The following is a 26221-nucleotide window of genomic DNA, read 5'->3' as shown; positions in this document are numbered from 1 at the left end:
AAGCTTGCTGATCCTTCCTTCATACCACAACCAAAGTGCCCCCATCAAATCTAATCTTGTGACACTTCTGCTCAGTACTCTCCCATGAATTCCTGCAGTAAATATTGCTGACTCCCTACCTTAGTCTTCCTTCTTGCTGGAGACCCCCCTTCTGCATTTGGACATTTACTGTCCTGATACACAAATAAGGTGGTAACTGCCCAGCTCCAAAAAGTGAATTGATTATACAAAGCTAATCACAGTACCTAGGTTACCACTAACTGGTTTAGGGGTGAGCATATGATGTACTCCAACCCTATAAAATGGTAGGGGAAGTCAACTGCAAGCCTCTCAGTTTTCTTCCTATTTAAAAGAAACACATAGCTCAGCATCACTAATCAGGGAAATGCAAATGAAAGCCATAATGCAGGATGACCTCACTCCTCTCAGAATGGCTGTCCTCAAGATATACATAAATAAATCACAAGTGTTGGCCACGATATGGAGAAAAGAGAAAGCCTCTTGTCTTGCTCCTGAGATTGTAAATTGGTACAGTCACTATGGAAAACAGCATGGAGATGCCTCACAAAATTAGAAATACAACTGCCTTTCCACTTCTGGACATTTATACAACAAAAACCTAAACAGAGATTCGAAAAGATATCTGCATCTCTATGTTCACTGTGCATTACTTACAATAGCCAAGATATGCAAACAATTTAGGTGTCCTTCGATAGACAAAGAAAGAAAGAAGATGTAGCAAGTATATGGTATATAATGAAATATCACTCAGACATGAAAAGAAGGAAATCTTGCCATTTACGACAATGTGGATGGACCAAAAGGCTGTTACGCTAAGTGAAGTAAGACAGACAAAGACAAATATAGTACGTCTCACTTACAGGTGCAATCTAAAATAACAAAACAAAACAGAAACACATTCAATAGCTACAGGGGAAAAACTCATGGTTGCCAGAGGCTAGTGAGTTGAGGAGATGCATGATATAGAAAAATGTGAATAACAAGTCAATATTCTAGTTATAACATATGTGAACCACCCAGATATACTTTCAGCAAAGGGAATGTGTCAGTATCGTAATAATTTTACACGGAGATAAAAGGTGTCTAGACTTAGCGTGGTGATCACATCCTAGAGTATGTAAAGGTCAAACCACCATGTTGTACACCTGAAAGTCACACACTATGGGGAAGGCGCCTATGTGACTAGGGTGCCATAAAACCCTTGGCACTGATGTAACGGGACTCTGGCACTCGTAGATGGCATTCAAATGTGTTATCAGAATTTGACACTGCAATACTTTAGCATATCTTGGGAACTCCACAGGGAGACAACTGTTGCTGGCTTGTTCGTGGTGTATTCGCACTTCTTCACATGCACCTTTTCTCCCTGCTGAGTTTCCTATGCTCCTTCCACTCCAGTAAATCATAGGTAGGAGTAAAACTATATGTTGAGTACTATAAATTTTTTTAGTAAATAAGCACACGTAGGTATGGATTTACGAACCCCTCACAGAATGGCATTATGTGGCATTTTAATGATGCGGGATTGTATATTCTACATGATTAGAAGCAGAAGGTGATTTCATACATACCTCTCGACGAACTGGTTACGCTCATTTCTTCTACAAAACATTTCTTTAAATCTATTTGAATAAAGGGATGAAAGATAAATGAAACTATGATGTCAGAAAATAATGTGAAAAAAGCAACAATTCCATCTATTGAAAATATAAAATACAAAATCCTAATGAGTGATAACACGTTCTATAGTATGAAAGTTTACATAAAGAAAATGAAACATCACACTGACCATTTTTTCCAACTAAAGAAGGTTTAATTCCTTTGTACAATAGTTATGAATCTATCAAGTAACTGGGGTAGCAAGAGTAACACGATTATTCTCAAAGATAGTACAATAGTGTTCTAGTGATTACAGAGTTCTATTTCTTGGTTTCTAAACTTTTTCTTAACATCTAATGACACTAAAAACATGGCTCTCCTATGAAAGGCAGTTGTTGACAGGACAAGGTAAAGAATCAAAGAAACTGTATCCAAAATGTACGCTGAGTTACCCATGGATATTCCAACAAACTCAACATGTGTGGGGGAAAAAATGGGTTTTCATGTTGACCTGTTGCTCTTCCCTGCTCATCAGATAAAGTCCTATTCTCCATGTCCAGTTCACACGCTAGTGCATAAGCTGGAGACCTATGAATGAACGCTCTTAGATTTATCTCCCTCTACTTACTTTTTACACTTAATTGTCATGAAAGCAAATGAACTATACTACTTTTCTTTCTATGCTTTATTTAGCTCTTGTCAACTGCCCTATTCCAATGGTTGGCTTTCACAGGGTAAAAAATAACAGCAACTATTATTATTCCTTCAGAAATTATTTTAAGCAGAACAATAGAGAAAGCATACGCCTAGAAAAACAATCATCTTAAATGGAATGAATTGACCTTCCTGACTTGATTTCAGCATGGATGGGTGAAAGCTTCATCATGGCCTGATGCTAGTCCAAGCTTCCTTTGTCTCCCACTCCCTTTATGTGGTTTCCTTCAATCTGTGCTCTGCATGAGGGCTTTGCAAACTAGGGCCCATGGGTCTAAAACAACCTGTCATCTGGTTTTGTACATAAAGTCTCACTGGAACACAGTCCTGCCTTCTCACTGACATATTGTGTGTGACTGCTCTCACACTACAATGGCAGACTTGAGGAAATATGACAGACCACATGGCCTAAAATCAGGCCCTTTACAGGAAAAGCTTCCTGATCCTTCCTTCATACCACAACCAGAGTGCCCCCATCAAATCTAAACTTGTGAAACTTCTACTCAAGACTCTCCAATGAATCCGTGCAGTAAATATTGCTGATTCCCTACCTTATTCTTCCTTCTTGCTGGAGACCCCCAGCTGTATTTGGACATTTACTGTCCTGATACACAAATAAGGTGGTATCTGCCCAGCTCAAAAATAGAAATGTTTAACCTACAGTAGTAGGTTACCACTAAGTGATTTATGAGTGAGCATGTGATGTACCCCAAGCCTATTAAATGTTAGAGAAAGTAAACTGCAAGCTTCTCACTTTTCCTCCTATTTAAAAAAACACATAGCTCAACATCAGTAATCAGGGTAATGCAAATGAAAGCCATAATGCAGGACCCCCTCACTCCTCTCGGAATGGCTGTCCTCAAGATATGAATAAATAAATAACAAGGGTTGGCCATGATGGGGGAGAAAAGAGAAAGTCTCATGCCCTGCTCATGGGATTGTAAATTGGTACAGTCACTATGGAAAACAGCATGGAGATGCCTCACAAAATTAGAAATACAACTGCTATCCACTTCTGGGCATTTACAACGAACACAGATTTGAAAAGATATTTGCACCCTTATGTTCACTGCAACATTACTTACAATAACCAAGATATGGAAGCAATGTAGGTGTCTTTTGATAAAAAAAGAAAGAAAGAAGATGTAGCAAGTATATAGTATATAACGAAATATCACTAAGACATGGAAAGAAAGAAATCTTGCCATTTAAAACAACATGGATGGACTAAGAGGCTGTTATGCTAAGGGAAATAAGACAAAGAAAGACAAATATAGTATGTCTCACATGTGGAATCTAAAACAACAAAACAAACAAAACAGAAACACACTCAATAGCTACAGGGAACAAACTCATGGATGCCAGAGGCTAGTGAGTTGAGGAGATGGATAACATAGAAAAATGTGAATAAGGAGTGAACCTTGCAGTTACAACATATGTGAGCCATTCAGATGTACTGTACAGCACAGGGAACGTGTCAGTATCGTAATAACCTGCATGGACATAGAGGGTGACTAGACTTAGCATGGTCATCACATCCTAAAGTATGTAAATGTCAAACCACCATGTTGTACAACTGAAAGTCATATATTGTGTGCCAACTATAATTTAAAAAGAAATTTCAAAGGAAAGGAGAAACGCATAAGGAAAAGCAGGCCTTCCAGCCTTTACACACTGTCATGTGAGAATATGATGCCTCGGAGCCCTGGCTAAGCAGCTGGCCAGGAAAGGACACATTAACACTGACAACCATGCACCTGAAAAGGGACAACTGGGATCCTGATGACATCACGGAAACACCAAAACAGTCCTGGTTCCTATTGTTTTGGCCACAGTTAATTAGGCCACCGATCCTCTGAATTAAGAGCAGTAACTGACAGCCCAAGGCCTACAGGGTAAGATCTCTTCCTTTCTGGTGTAGGAGACTTTCAAAAGCTTGCCTTAGCTAGGTAGTCACCTCATTCCCAACCATTCCTACAGGATACATTGTGCACCTTCAAAACTAAACTGTGCATTAATGCCAAAAAGTTCTCTTGTACATCTGAGCCCTTGCACTGCTGTTCCCACTGCCAAATCATTAGTCATATCGATAGAAGTTCCTCCTGCTAAACATCCCTCTTCTGCCCTTCTACCTGGCAAACTTCTTCACGTTCTGCATGCTTACTTTACACCCCAACCACACCTTTTGTTTTAATTAGAAATCTTTTCAATGGATTTGTGAGAGAGACAGGAAGGGAGAGACACAGAGAGAGAGAAACAGTGATTTCTTCTTCCACTTCCTTATGCATTCCTTGGTTGATTCTGGTATGTGCCCTCATCAGGGATCAAATACACAACTTTTGCATTTGGAGACAATGCTCTAACTAACTGACCTACCTGGCCAAGGTCTTGCCTACATTTTTTTTTTTTTTAATATATCTTTATTGATTTCAGAGGGAGGAAAGGAGAGGGAGAGAGAGAGACAGAAACATCAATGATGAGAGAGTCACTGATCGAGCCCACAACCGGGACATGTGCCCTGACTGGGAATCAAACCCCGATTGCCTGGATCCTAGTTAGACACTCAACAGCTGAGTTACTCTCAGCGGGGCTCACCTACATTTTTAACACTCTAATTCTCACCATAGATTTAAAGTGTCTGGCACATACTACACATCAATGCAAAAGAATAATGACAAGAGTAAGATCCTACTCTGCTCAGGCTTCTGGTAGGCACTGAATAAAGTATAGTAAATAACAGAAATCACAATGATAATAAGAAGGTCTTCAAAGGGAGGGACTGGGTTTTTAAAATGTTTGAATTCTGGAACATCAGCATAACACCTAGTACCTAAAAGACACCTGAGAGTGAAATAGCAAACCATTAAGAAGATCAATAAATAACTGAATTTTGAGATTTCCTTGGAAAATTCTGTTTCAAAAAAACACACAGGAATAAACCAGGCAGAGCTCGCTGATATTATCAGAACCTTCAAAGTCACCACTATTTCATCATCATTCGTTTACTATAATTTGCAAAACCAACCTATACATGTTCTTGTTGAAGGTCTACTAAGTCCAAGGTGTCCTCATACAGTTCAGGTGGCAGGCACAATGAACTCAGTGCCACAGCTCGGTAGCACACTGGCATTTTTGTTATTGTGAAACATTTCTCTACTTTTTTTATAATTTGTTAAGTCCAAGTTGAGCTATTTGAATATTTATAGCTATTATCTTTTCACCAATGGCAACAAAGCATGTGGTTCTAATGAAATTACAGTGTCAGGATAATTATCCAGCAAGCAGAAGGATCGTCTTGTTCTAATGAAGTCAACATGCCTCATTCTGTTTCAACTTCTGAGGAATGAAGTTGATCATAGTGAGACCTTTTTGGTATAATATGTAAAATAGCCTCCGCTTCTAAACTGGCATTGCCTCTCTGACTTCTGTACTACTTAGATATGTTTAAAAACCAATCTCATTGGTATCCTTGACCACTGGATAACTGTTGTTGTTTTTATCATTTCCCATTAGTTTCTGGTTCCAGGAAAGTATTGTTCAGTTCCTAGTTTAATGACTTTTTAGTGACACAAAGCAGTATGTAATAAGTATACATTCATTTAGTTTAATCCAATTGTAGTAAAAACTAAAGATCCATTCTCTACAAGTTCAATTTGTTATATTGTGATTATAGAAGAAACATACTATATCTTAACTTAAAATCCTTTTACTTTTTTACATAAAGCTATCATACAGGATATTCGAAGTCATGACTAAATAAATGAACTTCTTGTCCAACAATATTGCTCTGGATTTTAAATCACCTACAATTAACTGTTCAAATAATACTGAAAACTAGTCTATTAAGGAAGAAATTTTAAAAAACTATAGGAGCCCATCCAGCCTGATCCAGGAGTTAGTGTAACCAATGGGATTCATTCTGAACATTTGCTTTCCAACTGGCCATCTAGAATTTTGGCACACACTATGGAGAAGATGCCCATGTGACTAGGGTGCCATAAACCCTTGGCACTGAGTTTAACTGGACTCTGGGGCTGGTAGATGGCATTTCATATGTGTTGTCAGAATTTGACACTGGAATACTTTAGCATATCTTGGGAACTCCACAGGGAGAGGGCTTTTGCAAGCTTGTGCCAGGTGTCCTCTGCACTTTTTCACACTCACCTTTTCTGCTTGCTGAGTTTCCTATTCTCCTTCCACTCTAGTAAATCACAGGTAGGAGTAAAACTATATGTTGAGTACAATGAATTTTTCTAGTAAACAACCACATGCAGGTGTGGATTTAGGCACCCCTAACAGAATGGCATTATGTGGCATTTAGGATGGGTGATGTTATGTTCTACATGATTAGAAGCAGAAGGTGATTTCACACATACCAGTCGTGGAATTGGTTATTCTTATTTCTTCTACCAAACATTCCTCTTGATCTATTTGAATAAAAGCATGAAAGAGATAAATGAAATCATGATGTCAGAAAATAATGTGAAATAAGAAACTATTCTATTTATTGAAAATATAAGATACAGAATCCTAATGACTGATAACATGTTCTATAGTATGAAAGTTCCTATAAGAAAATGAAACATCACACCGGGAATTTTCTCCAGCTAAGCAGGGTTTAATTCCCTTGTACAATAGTTATGAATCTATGAAGTAACTGGGGTAGTGAGAGTAACACGATAATTCTCAAAGATAGTACAATAGTGTTCTAGTGATTACAGAGTTCTATTTCTTTGTTTCTAAACTTTTTCTTAACATCTTATGACACTACAAACATGGCTCTCCTATAAAAGGCCGTTGTTGACAGGACAAGGCAAAGAATCAAAGACACTGTATCCAAAATGTACGCTGAGTTACCCATGGATATTCCATCAAACTCAAAATGTATGCAAAAAATCTGGTCTTTCCTGTTGACCTGTTGCTCTTCCCTGCTCGTCTGATAAAGTCCTATTCTCCATGTCCAATTCACACACCAGTGCACACACTGGAGACCTTTTAATCAACAGTCTTAGATTTCTCTCCCTCTACTAACATTTTGTACTTAATCCTCATGAAAGCATATGAACTAGACTTCTTTTCTTTCTCTGCTTTATTTTGCTACTGTCAACTGCCCTAGTCAAACATGGGCTATTAATGAATGGCTTTCACAGAGGGGAAATAACAGCAACTATCATTGTTCCATCATAAATTAAGGAGATTTTTTAAGTAGAACGAGAAAGACATACACCTAGAAAAAGACCTACATTGTAAATGGAATGAATTCCGTAAAATCAGAATAACGCTTAGTACTTTAAGATATATGAGAATTAAATAGCAAACCATTAAGTGGGCCAATGAGTAACTGAATTTTGAAATTGTATTTGAAAATTCTGGTTCAAAAATACAGAGATATAAACCAGGGGCAGCTGTCTGATACTATGAGCACCTTCAAGGTCAAAACTCTATTGCATCTTTGTGTTTCCTATAGTTTGTAAAACCAACCTACACAAGTTCTTGATGAAGGTCTACTATGTCCAAGGTGTCCTCATACAGTTCACGTTGCACAATGAACTCAGTGCCACAGCTGGGTAGCTCACTGGCATTTTTGTTAATGTGAAACTTTTTTCTAGTTTTATTATAATTTGTTGAGTCCTACGTTGAACTATTTGAATATTTATTATGATTATCTTTGACCAATGGCAACAGAGCATCCAGTTCTAAGGAAATTACAGTGTCATGACAATTATCCAACAAGCAGAAGGATGGTCTTGTTCTAATGAAGTCAATGTGCCTCATTCTGTTTTGACTTCTGAGGAATGAAGTTGATCATAATGAGACCTTATTGGTATAATATGTAAAATAAGCTATGCCTCTCAACTGGCATTGCCTCTCTGACTTCTGTACTATTGGCAGATATCTTTCAAAACCAGTATCATTGGGATTGTTTCACTGTGGCTAAGTGTTGTAGTTCTTATTGTTTGCTGTTTGTTTTTGGTGCCAGGAAAGTATTGTTGAATTCATAGTTTTAGTGACTTTTTAGGGAGGCAAATCACTATGTAATAACAAGTATTCATTTACTAAGTGTAATCTATTTGCTGTAAAAACTAAACAAAACATCTATATTTAACAAATCCAATTTGTTATACTGTGAATATAGAGGAAACATACACATCCTAACTGAAATCTTTTTACTTTTTTACATAACCACATCATATAGGATATTAGAATTCATGAATAAATAAATTAACTTCTTTTCAAACAATATTGTCCCAGATTTTAAATCACCTCAATTGACTGTTTAAATAATACTAGATACTAGTTTATTAAGGAAGAGATTTCGGAAAACTATACATGTAACTTACACATTGTTGTTTTTTTTAACTGCTCTTTTTTTATCAGAACTTCCTTACTCTCTATCTATGGTGGGAACACTTAGAGTCATTCACTATCACAAGTCTTACCATGATCGCTCCTTTCAGAACATTTTACAGATTGCCTTTCTCCTTCGTTTTCAGTACTTAGTTGTTGATTACTATGTATAAAGAAATGGTGATAAATAGTATTATTGTATTAATACTAAAGCAAAATATTTTCCAAATGTTGGAAATTCTTAGAATATTTCAGGTAATATCAGAGCTAATATACAAACTTTAATTATACCATACACTTTAAATTTGTAAGTTCTACAACTTTTTATTAAGCACATAACTTAAAAGGAAGTTACATGAAATAGTCATGGTTTGAGGGCAATATATTTCAGTGAATTAATTAGTGTTAGCTTGACATAATGGCAAGTGTCTTCAACTCAGACATCCTAGTTTTATAACCATCAACTATTTGTTCTCAAACAAGTCACTTTTCTTTGGGTCAAACTCCTCCTCTACAAAATATGAATCTTACTGCCTTATTTTAGAAGGCTATTAGGATGATTATATGAGATAGTACAGCAAAAAGACATGTTGAGAGAAAGAGTAAGGCAAGGAAGAAACCTGTTCATTAACTTTATTTGTTGAAACTATTTTGGAATCCCAAATAAACACCAATGTGGGTTTTTCATAGTTTCTAACATTCAAATATTGCAGTTTTTAGAAAATGTTATTAATTTTGGTTATTAACTGTTCTTTCTTCATGGCTTGTAATTCAGGGTATCTCAACTAGTATATAACTTGCAACTAAATTTATTTACAATTATATTTCTTCATGAAGTCAGATATCAAAATACTCCCCTATTTTTGTAGTTAATCATCTCAATGGCAGAAAACTAAGAGAAGTCACGACCTGGCCTGGACTCCCACTCTCCCTTCTCTACCTACTCAAACTGTGATAAAGCAGATCTTTATGAGAGTGATGCATAATCTCCTTATCCACCCCCATTTAGCTTGCGAGTTAGAATCCTACTTGTCACTCATGGATACTGATGAGGCACACATGGGCCCTTAGCAAGTCTCATGCCCAATAATCTACTTTTGATTCAGAGCTTTCTATTGACTGACTTCCAGGTGAGGCATAATTTAAAATATTTGAAACCGGAAGTAAATTCAAGTCACTTGGGAAAGTGTCATTATTATGGCAAAGATATCACTTGAGGGGACAACTGTAATTACGGAATCTGAGAAAGTTGGTACCTACTATTCTGGAAAAGGCAATATGGGACCTTCCATTACCTGAACAAAGATGCTCTACAGGATATAAAGTGACCATGGGATACACATCTGGTAACAAAAGAGAAAGGTAAATCTGGTCTTTTCCTGCAGCATTATTTGAATCTCTCTGACAGCTTAGAATGGTTGTTCCATCTAACACCTGCTAGCAGGAAAAAACAAACAAGAAGCTCAAAGGGTAACTCATCTGCAAAAGTCTGGGTTAAGATGTGAGCTACACATAGCTTTTTCAGTGTCGGGGAAGGCTGTGGGTAGCTAAAGCTAGGAAGCCAAGCTGCCAGAACACAGTGCTGGTAATTAGAATACTGGCTGAGCATATAAGCATATGTATATAAACTAAAAAATGCTGTAACTTTCAAGTCCAAGGGTGAATCAACATGAACTCTCAGGAATCTGGATCAGCAAGGGCAGCCTGGGAGCAAAGAGCAATTATGACTTAGGACCTGTTTCAATAGCAACTCTGCAGCAATAGAACCAATGGAAACAACAGAGAGATCAGAATGTCCTTTTCACATCTCCATCTGACTTGTGAAAGAAGACTGTCTCCCTTGGACTTTAGGTTCCTACAAAATTCAAGGGGGAGAGTATAGGAGATAGGCCCCAGCAAATACACATTTTTCTGCTAACGTGATCACTTCAAGACCCCAAGTAACTAGTTAGAAAAAACAGAGATGTGACTTTATTTGTAACCCCATGCATAGAGGTCCCACTTGGAATGAAATGGATAATGTTAGGATCCTTATCAATAAAGATCTTAAAAGTCCTGAAATAAAGAATCTGGCCCATTGTTACTTCAAACTGGTCTAGGCTTTTGCTTGGAGTCTGGCTGATGACATAGACTAATTCACTGCCATTCCCAAACTGCCTTAAATCTCACCTACTCCATTAAAAGTTAACAGTGAAATTATTTTAAACCTCAGTTTCCTGTTAACTAGCATTTTTAAGTAAATATTTACAAGATAAAATCACTAGATAATCTTACACACAATCACCCTTGAAGGATATATTACTATCTTCCTTGTCATATCCAGAAACATATTTGGAAATGCTAAGAAACGTTCCCAAGGTCACACACCTGGCAAGCAGGAAAGCTGGGAATTAAATTCCATTTCTTGTGAATTGAAGGCCCTTGTCTCTTTTCTTTATCACTCACATATGACTTGCCTCCATTAAAGGAAGTGTTTATTCAATTAAAGTTATCTTTCTCCTTCTACCCATACCAATAAAAACTAAAAACATTAAAATATACTAGAAATGAAAGAGAATAATAACTGATGAGCCCAGACTATATCTGGTAGCAGTTTTCACAGTCACTTAGGGATAACCTAATTATATCAGTGTTTGTCAAACAAAGCAATTTAAAGCAAAGGATTATCCAAAAGACAAAATCAACTTCTATTTATATTTAACATGCACCTTTTAAGGAAAACTATATACAAAGTAAAGGTTAAAAAACTGTAAGAGAGACTAACTCCACTATTGTATCAAGTAAACTATCAGTTAGAGTCCATAAAATACATAATTAATAAAACTAGTATGAAACCCCTCTAGCTAATATAAAATAAATGATGAAAAAGGTCACATTGCAAATGACATCAATCAAAATTATAAATAAATAGAATCCTCCAGTATTATATTTATTAACTGCTATTCCAGTTGCCCAGTCAGAATAATTGTTTTTCTACCTAACTGATAATATGTTCATATTTTTTACTATATAATTATAAGTTAATCTTCTTGTTAATTTAATCTTTCTCATTTGAATGATTGTTACCACTCTAGATCAATACTAAGGTTTAAAAACAAAAAAAGAAGCACACTCTCCTCTCGGGAGCACTCCTGAGCCTTTCCCTTGCCCCTCTTCACCCTCTCAGGCTTCCATCTCCTAAACTCTAAGAGACCTCATCAGACTTGCAACCAGGGGAGCAGTGGGCAGTGGAAGCTCATCCTGGGCTAGCCCTCTGAACCTGTCTCCAAAGCCCCTTTTCTCTGAGTTTCCACTGAGCCAAAGCAACCCTGCCTAGGTTCTCTCCTATTGCTTCTTCTATCCTAAGCCCTTCCTTGTTTCACTGTCCCCAGCTTTAATAAGTGTGCTCTCCAAATACAAACTAAAAAGGAAGAACAAACTATTGTACCTTTCTATCTGGTCATCTTTTGCACCTCTGCGTATTAACAACTCCACCATCTGATGTCTATTTTCACGTTTAGCAAGTGCAAGTGGTGTGCAGCCATCCTGTAAAGCAGCAAAAACAATTTATGATTTATAAAATTACATATATCCAAACTGAATATTAAAACTTATAAAAGATCCTCTGAACTTAAACATGTAATATAGAAAGTAAAGAAAAAGGAGCTGCTTTCCTCTCACCCCCGTGCAGGCACTGACTGTTAAAATGCCCTCCACTCCCTTTTCAAGAGGTTAACTTCAACATCATTCTCCAGATCCCACTTCAGATATTTACAGTCCTGATTCCAAGACTCTTTGTTCCTATTACAGTACCTATCGTGGCATGCTGTCCTTCCTTTACTGCCTGGGGACTGTGGCTTCCTCCTCCCACTTCCACTCACCCAGCTCCCCCTGCTGGGTACTAGGTCTCCCCCTCCCACTCGTGCCCAGCAGCACCCATTTCCTAAGCCTCTGCCAGCATAGCAGCCAGTCCCCACCATCACTTCACTCCCCCAGGCCTTCAGTCCTCTGTGGGCTCTGAGCCTCCCACCCACTCCCAGGCTCTAACAGGAAGTTGTCCTCCTGGGGTAGAAGGGTAGCTGGGAGACAGAGCTTTGCCCCTTCCGTGGGCACTACATTTCTCCAGCCCTCCCTGACTGGGCTTTGGAGTTGTTGCCATGGTGATGGCCTGATAATACTGTGTTCAGTGCATGTGTGAGAAAGAAAGTGCTTGCAACTAAAGTAAAAACGTGTATTTCAAATGTTTTGTAAATAAAGTTACTTGATGTATACCTTATTTCTTGCATTCATATCGGCCTCGTGGAGAAGCAGCTTTTCCACTATAGCTTTACTTTGACCAAGGACAGCATAGTGGAGGGCGGTGTTGCCATTGATGTCCCTTATATCTGGATCAGCACCATGGTCTAGCAGAATAGCTGCACTCTCTTCCTGCTGATATTCTAAAGCCTGTCAGTATTATGCCAAGAAATAGATTATAAACTCTAGGAATTCAAAGTAAACATTCCACAAGTTTCACCAATGACTTATAGTTAAATGAGAGAAATTCATTTTTCTTCTAAGTGATTACATCAAATCCATCGCATGTTAACATAGTTGGCTAGTACCTACTTGAATCAGAGCCGTCCTGTTTTTAGAGTCACAGAGGTCCAACAGGCAATTTCTCTCTATTAGGAGAGTCACCACTTTGGGATGGCCACAGGCACAGGCTACATGCAGCGCAGTCCTATGAAGGTGAGAGGACTCTTTAGGAACTTAGAGTGCACTATTTCAATATACACAATTATTCAGGTAATTATAAAAACTTGTCCCTACACCTTCGTTTTCTTCTGGAGACAGTACAATATTTACTAGTTCTTGTTATGCACATTAATGAAGCAGCAGCCTATCTGAACAGAGGATGACCTGGGAATTCAGCTCAGCTTGAGTCTGATCCTGTTTTAACTGTCACTTGTTAGCTATCACTTGACCTTTCTGTGCCTCAATTTCCTCATCAACAAAATGGGGATAAAAACAGTAGTTATCTCACAGGACACCAGTTTTCTTTAATGAGAATCTATGCAAACCATTTACAACAGTTCCTAGCACCAAAAAACTGCTTAATAATTATTAGATAATATTAGTATCACTATTACTATTACTACGACTTTACAAAGACAACATTTCAATTAAGTAAAATGGTATCATTATACCTACTTTGCAGGCGTCTTTTAAGGATCAGAAAGAATACTGAGTATTTCAATGATTCTAAGATGCTTATTCTATCACATTTTCACATCTCCAACATTGGAATCCAATTTTTAATTCAGAATGTCTTACAACTATAGTTGGCAGCATTGTTTAAAAAAACTCTTATTGATACATAAAATACTGGCATCATACCGTCCAGGGCGCCTTTCACTGAGTGAACAATGGTCAATACAACAGACCTGTTGCACTTCTGTTCAAATGGTTGGCATTTAAATAAGTTTTAGTTCTTAAAAGCCTTATGGGGGAAAGAGAACCAAAAGAACAAAACAAGAATTTTTTTTAAGTAATTCTTACTTTGATTTTCAAGAAAATTTAAGCCAAAGGAAACTCAGGATTTAAATGAAAAGAATGGCTCATTTTGTTCAGTATTTAGATTTATAGATTGTATGGAAAGCAAATCTTCCCAATGATCAATATTAGGGTTTAACACTATTATACATTTTCAAAAGGGCAGGTAAAGGTCATCTTTTACAATTTACTACCTTCAGAAATACTTTTGCTTGAAAGGAGGGAGAATAAGCTTCCACTGCGGTTAGGTCCTAATACTTCAATTTTGAATTCCTCATTTTGCTCATATTGGGCAACATGAAGATTTTAAGGGTGAAAGGGGCCTGAGAGAGAGATTGAAAATGTCCTGAGTAGAATATGTCTGCTGCATAATAGGCATTCAGGTTATATTTCATGTACAAATGGATTGAAAAAATGGATAAACATAGTAGGAAAGTTCAATATTTTTAAAGAAAACCTTTATAAACTAAAATGATACTTCTGCAATAGTAATAATCACTGATATTTGCTTTTTTTAAAGAAAAAAGCCAGTTAGAGAAAAACAAATATCACATGATATCACTTATATGTGGAATCTAATGAACAAAAATAAACTAACAAAATAGGTCCAGAGGTATGGATGCATGAAGTAGAATAACAGATCTCGGGGGTGAGGGGATGAGAGAAGAAGAGATTAACCAAAGACATATATGCATATGTGCAGAACCCATGCACACAGACAATAGTATGGGGACGGCCTTGTGTGGGGAGGGGGTTGGGTGGGTCAAAGAGAAAGAAAATGGAAGACATCTGTAATACTGTCAATAACAACAAAAATTTTAACTTTTTAAAAAATATTTATGTTTGTTTTAAATTTATTTTCAAGAGAGAGGAAAAGACAGAGAGAGAAAGAGAGAAACATCCATAAGCTGCTTCTTGTAGGCAACCTGACCTGGGACTGAAACCTGGGTATGTGCCCCGACCGGGAATTGCACCAGTGACCCCTCAGTGTATGGGAGGGGCATGGCGATGAAGCTCCAACCAACTGAGCCACACTGGCTAGGGCATAATTTTTTTATCTTTTATTTTCACAAGGAGACAGCTAAAATGATTAATCTATAATCATTTACATATTGTATGTAATAAAGCTATATAAAGTAAAATATATGTGTGTGATTATATGCATACACTCTAGAGGCAGATAAGAAACAGCCCAAGTGCCCATCAGTAGATGAGTGGATAAAAAAGCTGTGGTACATTTACACAATGGAATACTATAGAACTGTAAAAATGGAGGAACTCTTACCCTTTGTGACAGCATGGGTGGACCCGGAGAGTATTATGCCAAGCGAAATGGGCCAAATACAAACACAAATACCGTATGTTCTCACTTATATGTGGGATCTAATGAACAAAATAAACTGGCAAACAAAATAGGACCAGAGGCATGGATACATGGAACAAACAGAGGGAGGGGGTTGGGAGGAACTGAAGGAGATTAGCCAAAGAACATATATGTGCATATATGGGGAGCCCATGGCCACAGACTACAATGTGGTGAAGGCTGAAGGGGGCTGGGTGGAGGGGCACTAAATGGGGAGAAATGGATGACATCTGTTATAGTGTCAACAATTTAAAAATATATATTTCCTTTACTTCTGAAGAGGCTAAAAGTTGTCAAGAGGTACCCATCCTCAATAAACCTTCAGAAAAAAACAAAATAGAAAGAGAAATAATTTTATCTCTGCAAGATTCATATATTGCTCTTCCCCAGAATGATTTCATTCATAATAATATTTCGTAGAATTTCTATACCTGATCATTGCAGAAATCAGATGTTTTAAAAAATACTCACTGAGAATGCTCAGAAATGAATTTTATTACATTTTGCACATATTTTCAGCTAACATAAGATGATAGTCTGTGTGTATGTATAATCAAACTGATTTCTTTTCTTAATACATTGCTATTTTAAGCAGTGCTGAGAAAAACAAATTCTATGTAATTTATCTAATTATTCCATAAAGATATTTTAGTGTAAATAGAATTGATGGGTATAGGATACACACACACACACACACACACACACACACATTTTAAATGTGGCACTCAGCACCAAATTGCCTATTTCAAAAGTCAGAAGCAACTTAAACTTTAAGCAGCAGTATAAGGACAATCCCTGGTCGTCTTCACAAATTCTGTGGATGGAAAACATTATTTTACTCCTCTTTTAACATAAATTCCTTTTTTTATCAGGGGCACTAAATATTTTTTTTTTGTCCATTGGTCACTTGTACATAAGCAAAAAGTTCTTTGTCCACTTTCAAATTCGTTTTTTCTTGTTGATTTCAAAGACTTCTCTGTAAAATGAACATACACTTTTTCTCTGATACACAGACATTGTAAATATTTTGCAAGTATATTTTCTTCTATTTTGCTAATGTTGTCTGATAGATACAGGGTTTGAATTTTTTATATTGCTCAAGCAACCTCCAGAAATCTTGCTTTTGAAGTCTTTGCCACCACCAACAAAAATCTATAAATGGGCATTTGTGTTTTCTTCTGGTACTTTTCTCATTTTGTGTATTTAAAAAATTCAACCTAGAATTTACATGGAGGAGATAAAAATCTAGTTAGTTTTCTTGAAATACTTAACAGGTATTTCTCCACCCTTTGTACTTGACCTTTTCCTACAAACATGAAATGTCACCAGTAGCAAGATCTAAAGTCTTATGTATATTTGGGTGTTTGTCCCTTCTGTCCCAATCATTTATCTGTCTTTTCAGCTACTACTAAGCAAACAGTTTGTGGAAATTTATAGCACATGCTGATATCTAGAAGGGTAAACCTTTGTCTGCTACACAAATTTTTTCTTAATTTCATGACAATAGTGAAAGATAACCAACGTAACTCAAACATTTTCAAACCATACTTATTTGGTTTGTAAAATTGATAAACACAGGAAGAGCACACATTTTGAGAAACTGAGTCTTCCTATTGAAGGGCAGCGCCATCCTCCCACCTGAAAGTCCTTCTGAGGTCCCTCAGTAAGGAGCGTAGGTGTGCCCCGAGATAAACGGTTATTGGGTTTTGTCTAAAGAACTTTTAGCCCAGAAGTTGCTCTATCATGGGAATAAAGTGTGAACATCAATATAAAATGCTGTATGCACTTAATTTCGTTTCCATTATTGATATGTAGTTAAATCGCTTAAAAACTGTCAGTCAAGTGTGTGTAGGAGGAATTGTGAGCGGGTCCTTGTGTCTGTGTCTGTGCTGCTCACGAAGTGGCCCGAGCGCTGGGCCCGCAGGTCCCCGGGAGGCGCTGCGGCTCCGCGGGAGGCGGGACAGCGGGCGGGGCAGGCGGCCTGCGCTCCCCCCGCTGAGCTGGGCAGAATCGGCTCCTCCCGGGCCCACCCCGCCTCCTCCCGGGGACCCCGGCCTCAGCCTCTCATTCCCTGTTACCTGCTCATCCCGTCTCTGTCATGCAAGAGACTTTTCCCGAAAAACAGGAGTTGCTTCACTTTCCACACGCTGCCGGCCCTGGCAGCTCTGTGGATCTCTCCGACATCGCTCTCTTCAGAGCCGCGCCTTCCAACTCCAAAGATGCGCCCCCTCTGGCGTGGGGGGTGGCCCAAGGGGGCCAGGGTCGAACTCCTCCGAAAACCAAACATTATTGCAGAGGCAACGGGCTTCCGAGAAGCCGCACCTTCCCCTCCGCTTTTCTCGCCTCCCACGCGCTTCCAACACTCACACTCTCTCTGTCTCTCTCTCTGTCTCTCTCTCTGTCTCTCTCTCTCTGTCTCTGTCTCTCTCACTCTGTCTCTCTCTCTGTCTCTCTCTCTCTCTGTCTCTCTCTCTCTGTCTCTGTCTCTCTCACTCTGTCTCTCTCTCTGTCTCTCTCTCTCTCTGTCTCTGTCTCTCTCTGTCTCTCTCTCTCTCTCTGTCTCTCTCTCTCTGTCTCTCTCACTCTGTCTCTCTCTCTCTCTGTCTCTCTCACTCTGTCTCTCTCTCTCTCTGTCTCTCTCACTCTGTCTCTCTCTCACTCTGTCTCTCACTCTGTCTCTCACTCTGTCTCTCTCTCTGTCTCTCTCTCTCTCTCTCTGTCTCTCTCTCTCTCTCTCTGTCTCTCTCTCTCTGTCTCTCTCACTCTGTCTCTCTCTCACTCTGTCTCTCACTCTGTCTCTCTCTCTGTCTCTCTCTCTCTCTCTCTGTCTCTCTCTCTCTCTGTCTCTCTCACTCTGTCTCTCTCTCTGTCTCTCTCTCTGTCTCTGTCTCTCTCTCTGTCTCTCTCTCTCTCTGTCTCTCTCTCTCTCTCTCTCTGTCTCTCTCACTCTGTCTCTCACTCTGTCTCTCTCTCTGTCTCTCTCTCTCTCTCTCTGTCTCTCTCTCTCTCTGTCTCTCTCACTCTGTCTCTCTCTCTGTCTCTCTCTCTGTCTCTGTCTCTCTCTCTGTCTCTCTCTCTCTCTGTCTCTGTCTCTGTCTCTCTCACTCTGTCTCTCTGTCTCTCTCTCTCTCTCTCTGTCTCTCTCTCTCTCTTTCACTCTGTCTCTGTCTCTCTGTCTGTCTCTCTGTCTGTCTCTCTGTCTGTCTCTCTCTCTCTCTCTGTCTCTCTCTGTCTCTCTCTGTCTCTCTCTCTCTCTCTCTCTCTCTCTGTCTCTGTCTCTCGCCAACAGCCCGCCGCCACAAGGTTCAAGCAGAGCCTTGGGCAGTTGAGGGATTAGAATCTCCAGGCCCAGAATCACCGTAACCAAGCAACGCCGCTGACATCACTGCGCATGCGCACAGAGACCTACAGCCAAGGGTACTGGAGCCCACGTGCGCCGCTCAAGCGTCACAAATCTCAAAGATTGCCTGTGGGCGGGTTTGGGGTTCTGTTCAAACATCCCTGGGAGTTAGCTGTTTCCTGATGCAAAAGTTATTCACCGCAGTGAAACAGCAGTCTTTGCTTAAGACCAGGGCTATGGTGCTGTGAAACTTCAGGCTCCCCAAGGTCTTCTCCTCCAGAAAGCTCCCCTTTAAAAGAGTCCCTAAATCTCCTTGTGCCTCAATTTATTTCTCTTCCACATTTGTCTGGACCCCAGCCAACCTCCAGTTGATCTATTCTCCAGGGAATTTGCCAGATGCAACAACAGAAGGATGCTTTCATAGTTTCAAAGATTGTGGCAATATGTGTCCCCGCACGTGCAAATTTATGGGAAACCAGTGCACCTTGTCCTAATGAAATGAAAGCAATTTTCCATATGCCTCGTAATTCTCTCCCTTTGGCCCACCTCTTACATTTACATTTTATTTCCCTTGTCAACATAAGAAACATTCAAACCTATAGAGAATTTTTGAGAGTTTATTGCAGGCAAACTGTCAACAATTGTCAGGAGGCAAAATCTCAAAGGATTGCGATAATGCTCCAGAGAATGGCAGGTTTTGCTCCTTATTTTATACATTACAATCAAAAGAGAAGATGTGGGTGGGTTACAAGAAATCCCCTGGTGATAGATTAGGGAGGTGAGAGAAAGCAAAGTGGGGAAACCTCTGGGGTTGGATGAAAAGTAAAATGATAGGCACATACATCTTTTACATCTGTGGATACAGGATAGTTATCAATCAACAATTAACATGATAACAACATGATTAACATGAGAGGATTTGTGGTCTCTGCCCTGGTGCATTGGCTGTGCCCTGAGGGGTCTGGAAAAGGGGAGTTACCTTGGCCTCCCAAAGGTATGCTCTGATAGATGCAAAAGACAACAGTCTCAGTTAAGGTAAAGATTGACTTTTGTCAGGGAAGGTTCTAGCCTAGGACATGACTACCTGCCATAAACTACTTTCAGTTTACATGTTTTAATTTCAGACCATCCTTTGTGGTTACTTTAGATCTCTGAGTTTGCAAGGCCACCATACAGGCCTTCCATGAGTTTGTCAGGTTAGCATATGGCCCCTTTTCGTCCACACCCCGAAATAAATCTTTAATCAATCCAAGATTTGTTTTGGAGCATGACGGTAACATTTAAGAACTTAAACAAAAACAAAAAAGGCTATTCACGTGCCACAAACCACCTTTTCTCACCTAGTTTGAAAAGTCACTTTACTGTGTGTTAAATTCTCAGGTTATGTTTTTTGTTGTGGGGTTTTCTGTTCTTACCCATTGAAGGGTCTGCTGCTTTTTGCATCAATGATACCATTGTAATAAGCCCAGTTGTAAATACCTGGATAGGAGCAAAGGCAAGGCCAAATTTTATAGGCATGTCATTTGTGCAGCTTTGCCAGGAAGCTGCAAATTCACACTCCCCAGGTCTATTTTCCCCAGGGAAGGGGCTGGACAGGGGAATAGATGAATGCCCAGTAAAGCCTGGGTGAAATAGGGAAGGTACTTGTCCATCAGTCACATCTGGGAACAGGTCATTGGCTAGAGCAGGCGTGGCCACTGCAAGCTTGGGAAGACTTGAGATACTTAAACTCCTAAACAAAGGAGTTCTCTCTCTACCTCAGTCTGTGCTCCTGGCCTATGGGACTTCTATGCTCCTGCTTTTGCCTACATGAGGACCCCACACACAATGGACCAATGGACTGCAACTAGCCTAATGGGACCCATGGGACTCAGCTCCACCATGGAAGGGAAACACTGGACTCTGGCTTTGCTTCTAGCTCTGCTGAATCCCCAGCTGCACATTTTACAGAACTAGATCATGGGAATGGGACTTTGCAAACCCAGGGATGTAAATCACTAATCCTTCTATGAGAGTCTCAGAAACTTCTTTTTCTTGAGATATTGTAAGGCCCCAACACCAAGCACCCAGTGGGGAAGGAAATACCCCACTTCCACTGATAACACTGTGTAGTTACTTTAGGTCTCTTGAGTTTGCAAGGCCTGTGATGCTCCTCCTCTGAGCTTGTCAGGTTTAGCATGTGGCCACTTTTTCACTCATGCTTGACCTGTTAAATATTTTTTTATTGTCTATTTTCTCCCAACTAGAATGTACCATCCATGAAAAAAATAATTATTTTCTTCACTATTTATTTTCATTGTTCTTAGAAGAGTAGGTGCTTAATAGTTTCTCATTAAATAAATGACTGAATTATCTGAAATTACCTAATTTATAAGTCTAATTTATACCTTTATGTTTCCATCACCTCCCCATATAGCAATGTTGTAGGCAGAGGGAACAGCACCAGGTGTCTTGACTGTTGGGGTCAGACCAAACCGGGTTCAGCAAACTTAGTTCTTGGGTTCTGGCTAGGAAAGAATTCAGCACCAAGACCCAAACTATAAGAGAACATTTATTTGGTAAGTCACAGAGGTAGAAGAAGTAATTCCTAGAAGAAATGGGCTTAGAAAACAAGTTGTAGAGGTAAAGGAAGGGGGCCTTGGAGCTTGGGAGTGAGGAAGTTAATAGTAAGAGCCTAGGGTGAGGGGGAGGAAAAGGGAAAGGTATGGGAGTGCTCCCAGGAGGGAGAGGGCACTGGGTCCTCATCCTAAGGGTTTTAAGGGTAGAGATTTTAAGGGAAGCCCCAGAAGATCTCAATAAAATATTCAGCAATTTTTCAGGTGTGTCCTTTCAGGGTCTACGTCTCCACTGATTGATTGGTTGGCACCAGGGCAGTGGGGTCATTATCCGCTGCAGCTTGGTACTGAGGTCTGCCATGGATGGGGTCAATGGTCTGGTTTTGCTGCTTTTCTGGGCCTGGAGCTGAAATAAAACTGAGGCCCAGATGTTATCTCTAGGGAGGAAAGGGCAAGGGGTCCAAACAGCAGGACCATCAATTTGCTAGGGGAGGAAAGGTCCCCTGAGGGGAGGTCCCACCCTATAATTGTCCCTGGCTAGGCACCTTGGTGAGCTTTCCACCTCGGTGACCTCCTGTACCGGGCCCATTGTCCTTGCTCTGCTCATGTCTGTCTAACTGCATGCCACAGAAACACTTGAAGACAGCTGTATAGGGAAAGAGGAGGGTCATCCAACCCTATTTACAAATGGTAACTTATTTTAAGGTGTGTATTTTCAGATCTCCCCACTTTCTCTCAGGAGACTCCTGTCCCGAAGGTCTAGGTCCTTTCAGGGTCTAGGTCTCTGAAGGTCATGGGGTTATTTCCAGCCAGTTCTTGGCTGTTACAAATAGAAAGTGGCAGAGCATATGCATTCCTCCTTTTCATCACAGAATCTGTCATACATTCTTAGAAGTGTGATCTCTGGGTCAAAGGGTAATTGCAATGTCAACTAAACAGTTATTGCCTGATGCCGCCCCCACTCCCACCCCCAGGACTCATACCATTACCATTTTGGATTTCCACCGGCAAGGTGTGAGAAGCCACAGCTGCACCCGCCACCTGAGTGTGGTTAAGCTTTGGGTGTGGGAAGGTCACCAGTGGGATCGGATCCTTAAGAAATGGCCTAGGCTGAGGGCGCGGTCCCCACCCCTGCTCCCATGCCTCCTCCCACCCCCATTCCCCCCCAAGCAGCTGAACTCAGAATAAACTCCCCCGCTGGGTGCCCTGCAGGGGAGGATGCGCCCGCTGGGAAGAGGACCTTGCCCAAGGGGCTGGAAAGAGGGAGCCCAGATGGGGCTGAAGCAAACACTTAGGAAGACACATTTTGAAAGAAATCGGGTTCTTGGGCCTTTGTGGAACCATCTCCTGGCCCCAAGCCCCTTAGCCACTAATATATTGAGGTGACAAAGAAGGGTGAGTTCACCAGGGAACGGTCCTGAGAGAAGGGGGTGCTCGGCGCCAAGCAAGGGAAGGATGAGACAGGAAAGCATGACTTTTCCCAGATTTTAAAAAACAAACAAGAACAAAAACACCTCTTTCTTCAAGGTTGTCAAGGTTGTAGCGTAGAGGGCGCAAGTAAGGGGAAATGAGGCACAAGTCCGTGGGGTGGGGCAGATCAGCCCCGATTTTTCGCAGCCCCCCACCTGCCTTTCTCAGTGTGTGTCTCCAACAGGCGCCCCGCCTGCACCCAGATGCTAAGCGGCGGGGAGGCCAGCGCCCCTCTGCGCGCCGCGGGGGGGGGGGGGGGGAGGGGCAGCTGATGCCACTTCCTCCCCGAGGCAGCCCCGCGGGGGACCTGAGCCCGGTGCCGCCTGAGCGCAGCTGCGCCTCTGCCCCGAGGCCGCCCGCGCCCCGCCCGTGCGCCCCTCGAGTCCCTGCAGAGCCCTCAAGGTAAGCGGTGCCGCCGCCCGGGAGCGCTGGGAGCTGCAGCCGGGACCCTCGGGGCTGTCCCTGCACCGTGGGTCAGGCCGTGGGGTCCCAGGCGGGGCTCCGGTTCCCGAGGAAGGCCAGCCCCCCACCCCTGCCTGGACCCCGCTCCCCAGGGTCCCCACTGCCTACCTCCGCACTCGACCCAGCTCCGCGAGCATTAGGGCTTCGGCTTTTCTTCCCCGAGCTCGGTTTCATCAGATTTGACTGATTTCCTGCCCAGAAAATTGCTGCAAAGTCCCCCGAGGAACCCGTATGAACGCCTCTGTCCTCCAGGGCCCCGAGCCAGCCCCAGTGGGTGGGATTCCCGCGCATTTCGGGGCATGTAGATTAAGTGCAAGTGAGGATTCGAATTTCCTTACTTTAAAACTTTGAAACAGCTGTTTCTTCTTTTTAAAAACAACTTTTCCTCCGAAATTGTCCTTTTCGTTTTAAAGATAGAGGAAAAATTTGGACACCAGGCAGAGGTTTTATCATTTGTCTTGGAAATTAGTGTCTGGAGTGTGGTTTTATCGCATGAAGGAAATAAGCAGGGGGGCTTATACCCTGGAGGACTCAGGCAGGGGTCCGGCTGAAAACTTTGCCCAGTGTACCTCTTACTCTCCTTCTGGGGAGGTACTTCTTATTCATCCCATGTGAAAGGCCAACTGTGCTGTTTCCTAGCCGTTCACAGCAAAGCGGTTCAAAAAGAACGTTTAATGTGACCATTAGAGAAAGAGAAATGGAGCAACAGGAGAGTGACATACAGGGAAAAGGCACATGAGTTTTATTACTCCCCAGGATATTGTTTCTGGTGGTATAATGTGGTTTAAACAAAGGCACGGATACTAGGCTACTACTAATTTTAAATTCTAGGCCTTTGAAAATTTCAGAAAGAGAGCCTTTGTCCCCTTGCATAACCCCCAGTGGCAGTTTCCCTCTGGCCTCACTGAAATACTGGAATGGCACGTGGGCAGTCTTAACAGTAATGCTGGCTGGCAAAATTAACAGAGGTTCTACTAAGAAATCTGTCATGTTTCCCAGATGGTATTTCCTGTCTGCTTAATGTGTGGTGAAAGGTCAAGGAATTTCATGTCGTCTTCAGACTATCAGTACTTAATTTTCACGCTATAATGAGTATTTGTGTCTTTTGTGGGTGTTTGGGAGACTTGGGTTCATGTCTGCCTTTAACTAGAACAAGGGTGACCTTGATTAAGTTGTTTTAGCCTCTCTGGACCTGATACGATTTACCAGTAAAGAGATTATTGTACTACAGTATGTCTGTCATGAACGTAGCGATTAGGCAATTGTTATAATTCTTTGAATTTGTCCTGTCTGGAATGCTGACAAAGTTAGAATTGCTGATCACTAACCAAAAAGAATGGAGAAAATGATAATGATAACAAATTTTGTTAGATTCTGATATTTCAGCACTTTTGAAGCCTTTTGTTTCTCTAAACAATCAATTTCTGGCCTATAGATGGTGAATTTCCATTCTGTTGAAAAACTGAATTGATGTTCCCATTTAGCCTGGTCAATAATAGATTTCAAAATTCTTCAATTGTTATTTCTCAAGAAATATAATTTTGTAATATGGATTGCTTTACAATTTAGTTACTTGAAATCTTAAACACAGTACTTACTAAGTGATGGTAGTGTCCATTAAATTTTTTGTGCCTGGCCGGGAGTGGCTCAGCGGTTAGCATGGACCTAGGATCCAGGAGATCAAGGTTTGATTCCCGGTCAGGGCACATGCCTGGGTTGCGAGCGCGATCCCTGTTCAGGGGTGTGCAAGAGGTAGCCGATCAATGACTCTCTCATCATTGATGTTTCTGTCTATCTCTCCCTTCAATAAAGATATATTTAAAATATATCTGAAATCAATAAAGATATATTTAAAATAAATAAATAAGTAAATAATTTTTTTGCATTTTTATATCCTAAGAATATATACTAATTACCCACTTTTTTTTTACTTTTTTCACTTATAAGTAAAATTTCCTAGTTATTTCATATTATTCTTCCAATGACCTTTTTCTAAAATTCATTGCTAAAAATGACTGTTTAATATGCCACTTTGAATTTTTTTAAACAATCCTACTTTTAAAAAGCATTATTATTTTCATTTACTTCTAATCCTCCTTGACCTTATTTTAATTATTTTTATACCTTGCACCTTTTAGAGATTCCACAAATCTTATAATAAATTAAGTTTTCATTTTTATAGTCTGTCACACCAAAATCAATTTTATAGAACCTCATGATTTTATTTTATAAGCAATAGTAAAATGATCTTAGTAATTCTCACCTCAAGATAGAACAGTTCTTATTTACATAATTAATATTTTATTGGGAAAATATATACATTTTTCATATTAATCCTGTCATCCTAACTGGCAAATAACTTAAAGTTTAAGCATGTCTTATAAATTCGAGTACATAATACATACCAGGATTTAAGGCATTGGTATACTGGTTGTATAGTAATGTTTATATGTATTAGAGTTATAATTATTATGAGAATCATGACTGTTAGAGGAAACTGCTATGTATTTGGAGAAGTAACTATTAGATTTCTCTTGAGAAGAGAGAATAGCGGCACTAAGGTATGGCATTTAATGACCTATAAACAGTTCAAGGAGCTAGATTGTACATGAGATGTGACAAGTCAGGGCCTGAGGACAGCTTCTAGGAACTAGAGGATGTGACCTGCCACCACTGCCTAGCCAAATTCCTGGCACCATAGTTAGGACTCCATAGTGTTGGCTAAATGTACAGATACTGTGCCAGTTCCACCTCTGAGTTGTACCATCAAAATGTCACAAGCGCAGCTGGCCCTGTTGGTACCAACCCTGAGGCACGAGCAGGCAGAGATGTCAC

The 26221-nt window shown here is 40.3% G+C and overlaps 2 protein-coding genes across 3 annotated transcripts in view; one reads left to right on the top strand and one right to left on the bottom strand.

Moving 5' to 3' along the window:
• Positions 1–1392: 1392 nt before the first annotated feature.
• LOC148094386 (uncharacterized) lies at positions 1393–23551 on the bottom strand. 2 transcript variants are annotated; one of them, XM_087825655.1, is made up of 7 exons: positions 23495–23551; positions 13270–13384; positions 12934–13107; positions 12110–12207; positions 8775–8845; positions 6711–6761; positions 1393–1643 (listed from the first exon to the last, which is right to left on the bottom strand). In XM_087825655.1, exons 1-7 carry the CDS (start codon positions 23521–23523, stop codon positions 1564–1566), a joined length of 618 nt encoding a protein of 205 aa, XP_087681781.1. In that variant the 5' UTR covers positions 23524–23551; the 3' UTR covers positions 1393–1563. The 2 variants fall into 2 exon arrangements, with proteins under 2 accessions (XP_087681781.1, XP_087681788.1); XM_087825662.1 differs by lacking the exon at positions 23495–23551 and adding an exon at positions 17638–17657.
• The window catches only part of APBB1IP (amyloid beta precursor protein binding family B member 1 interacting protein), a 96667-nt gene continuing 93714 nt past the window's right edge, over positions 23269–26221 (top strand). Inside the window, exon 1 of the mRNA XM_087825668.1 lies at positions 23269–23326. The gene's annotated coding sequence lies outside the window, so the exon portion shown is untranslated. The remainder of the gene's footprint in view (positions 23327–26221) is intronic.

The sequence above is a fragment of the Miniopterus natalensis genome, chromosome 1, assembly GCF_054644295.1.
Source record: "Miniopterus natalensis isolate mMinNat1 chromosome 1, mMinNat1.hap1, whole genome shotgun sequence".
NCBI lineage: Eukaryota > Metazoa > Chordata > Mammalia > Chiroptera > Miniopteridae > Miniopterus > Miniopterus natalensis.
Note: the sequence above shows the minus strand (reverse complement) of the source record. Positions and strands in the feature narration are given on the sequence as shown.

Coding starts and splice junctions, on each gene's coding strand:
- LOC148094386 (XM_087825655.1), bottom strand. CDS start 23,523: ATGCTCGCGGAGCTGGGTCGAGTGCGGAG. Junction 13,385..23,494: donor GAGCTGGGTCGAGTGCGGAG/GTAGGCAGTGGG, acceptor TCACCTTCATAG/GACTGCGCTGCATGTAGCCT. Junction 12,208..12,933: donor ATATGAATGCAAGAAATAAG/GTATACATCAAG, acceptor GCTGCTTTACAG/GATGGCTGCACACCACTTGC.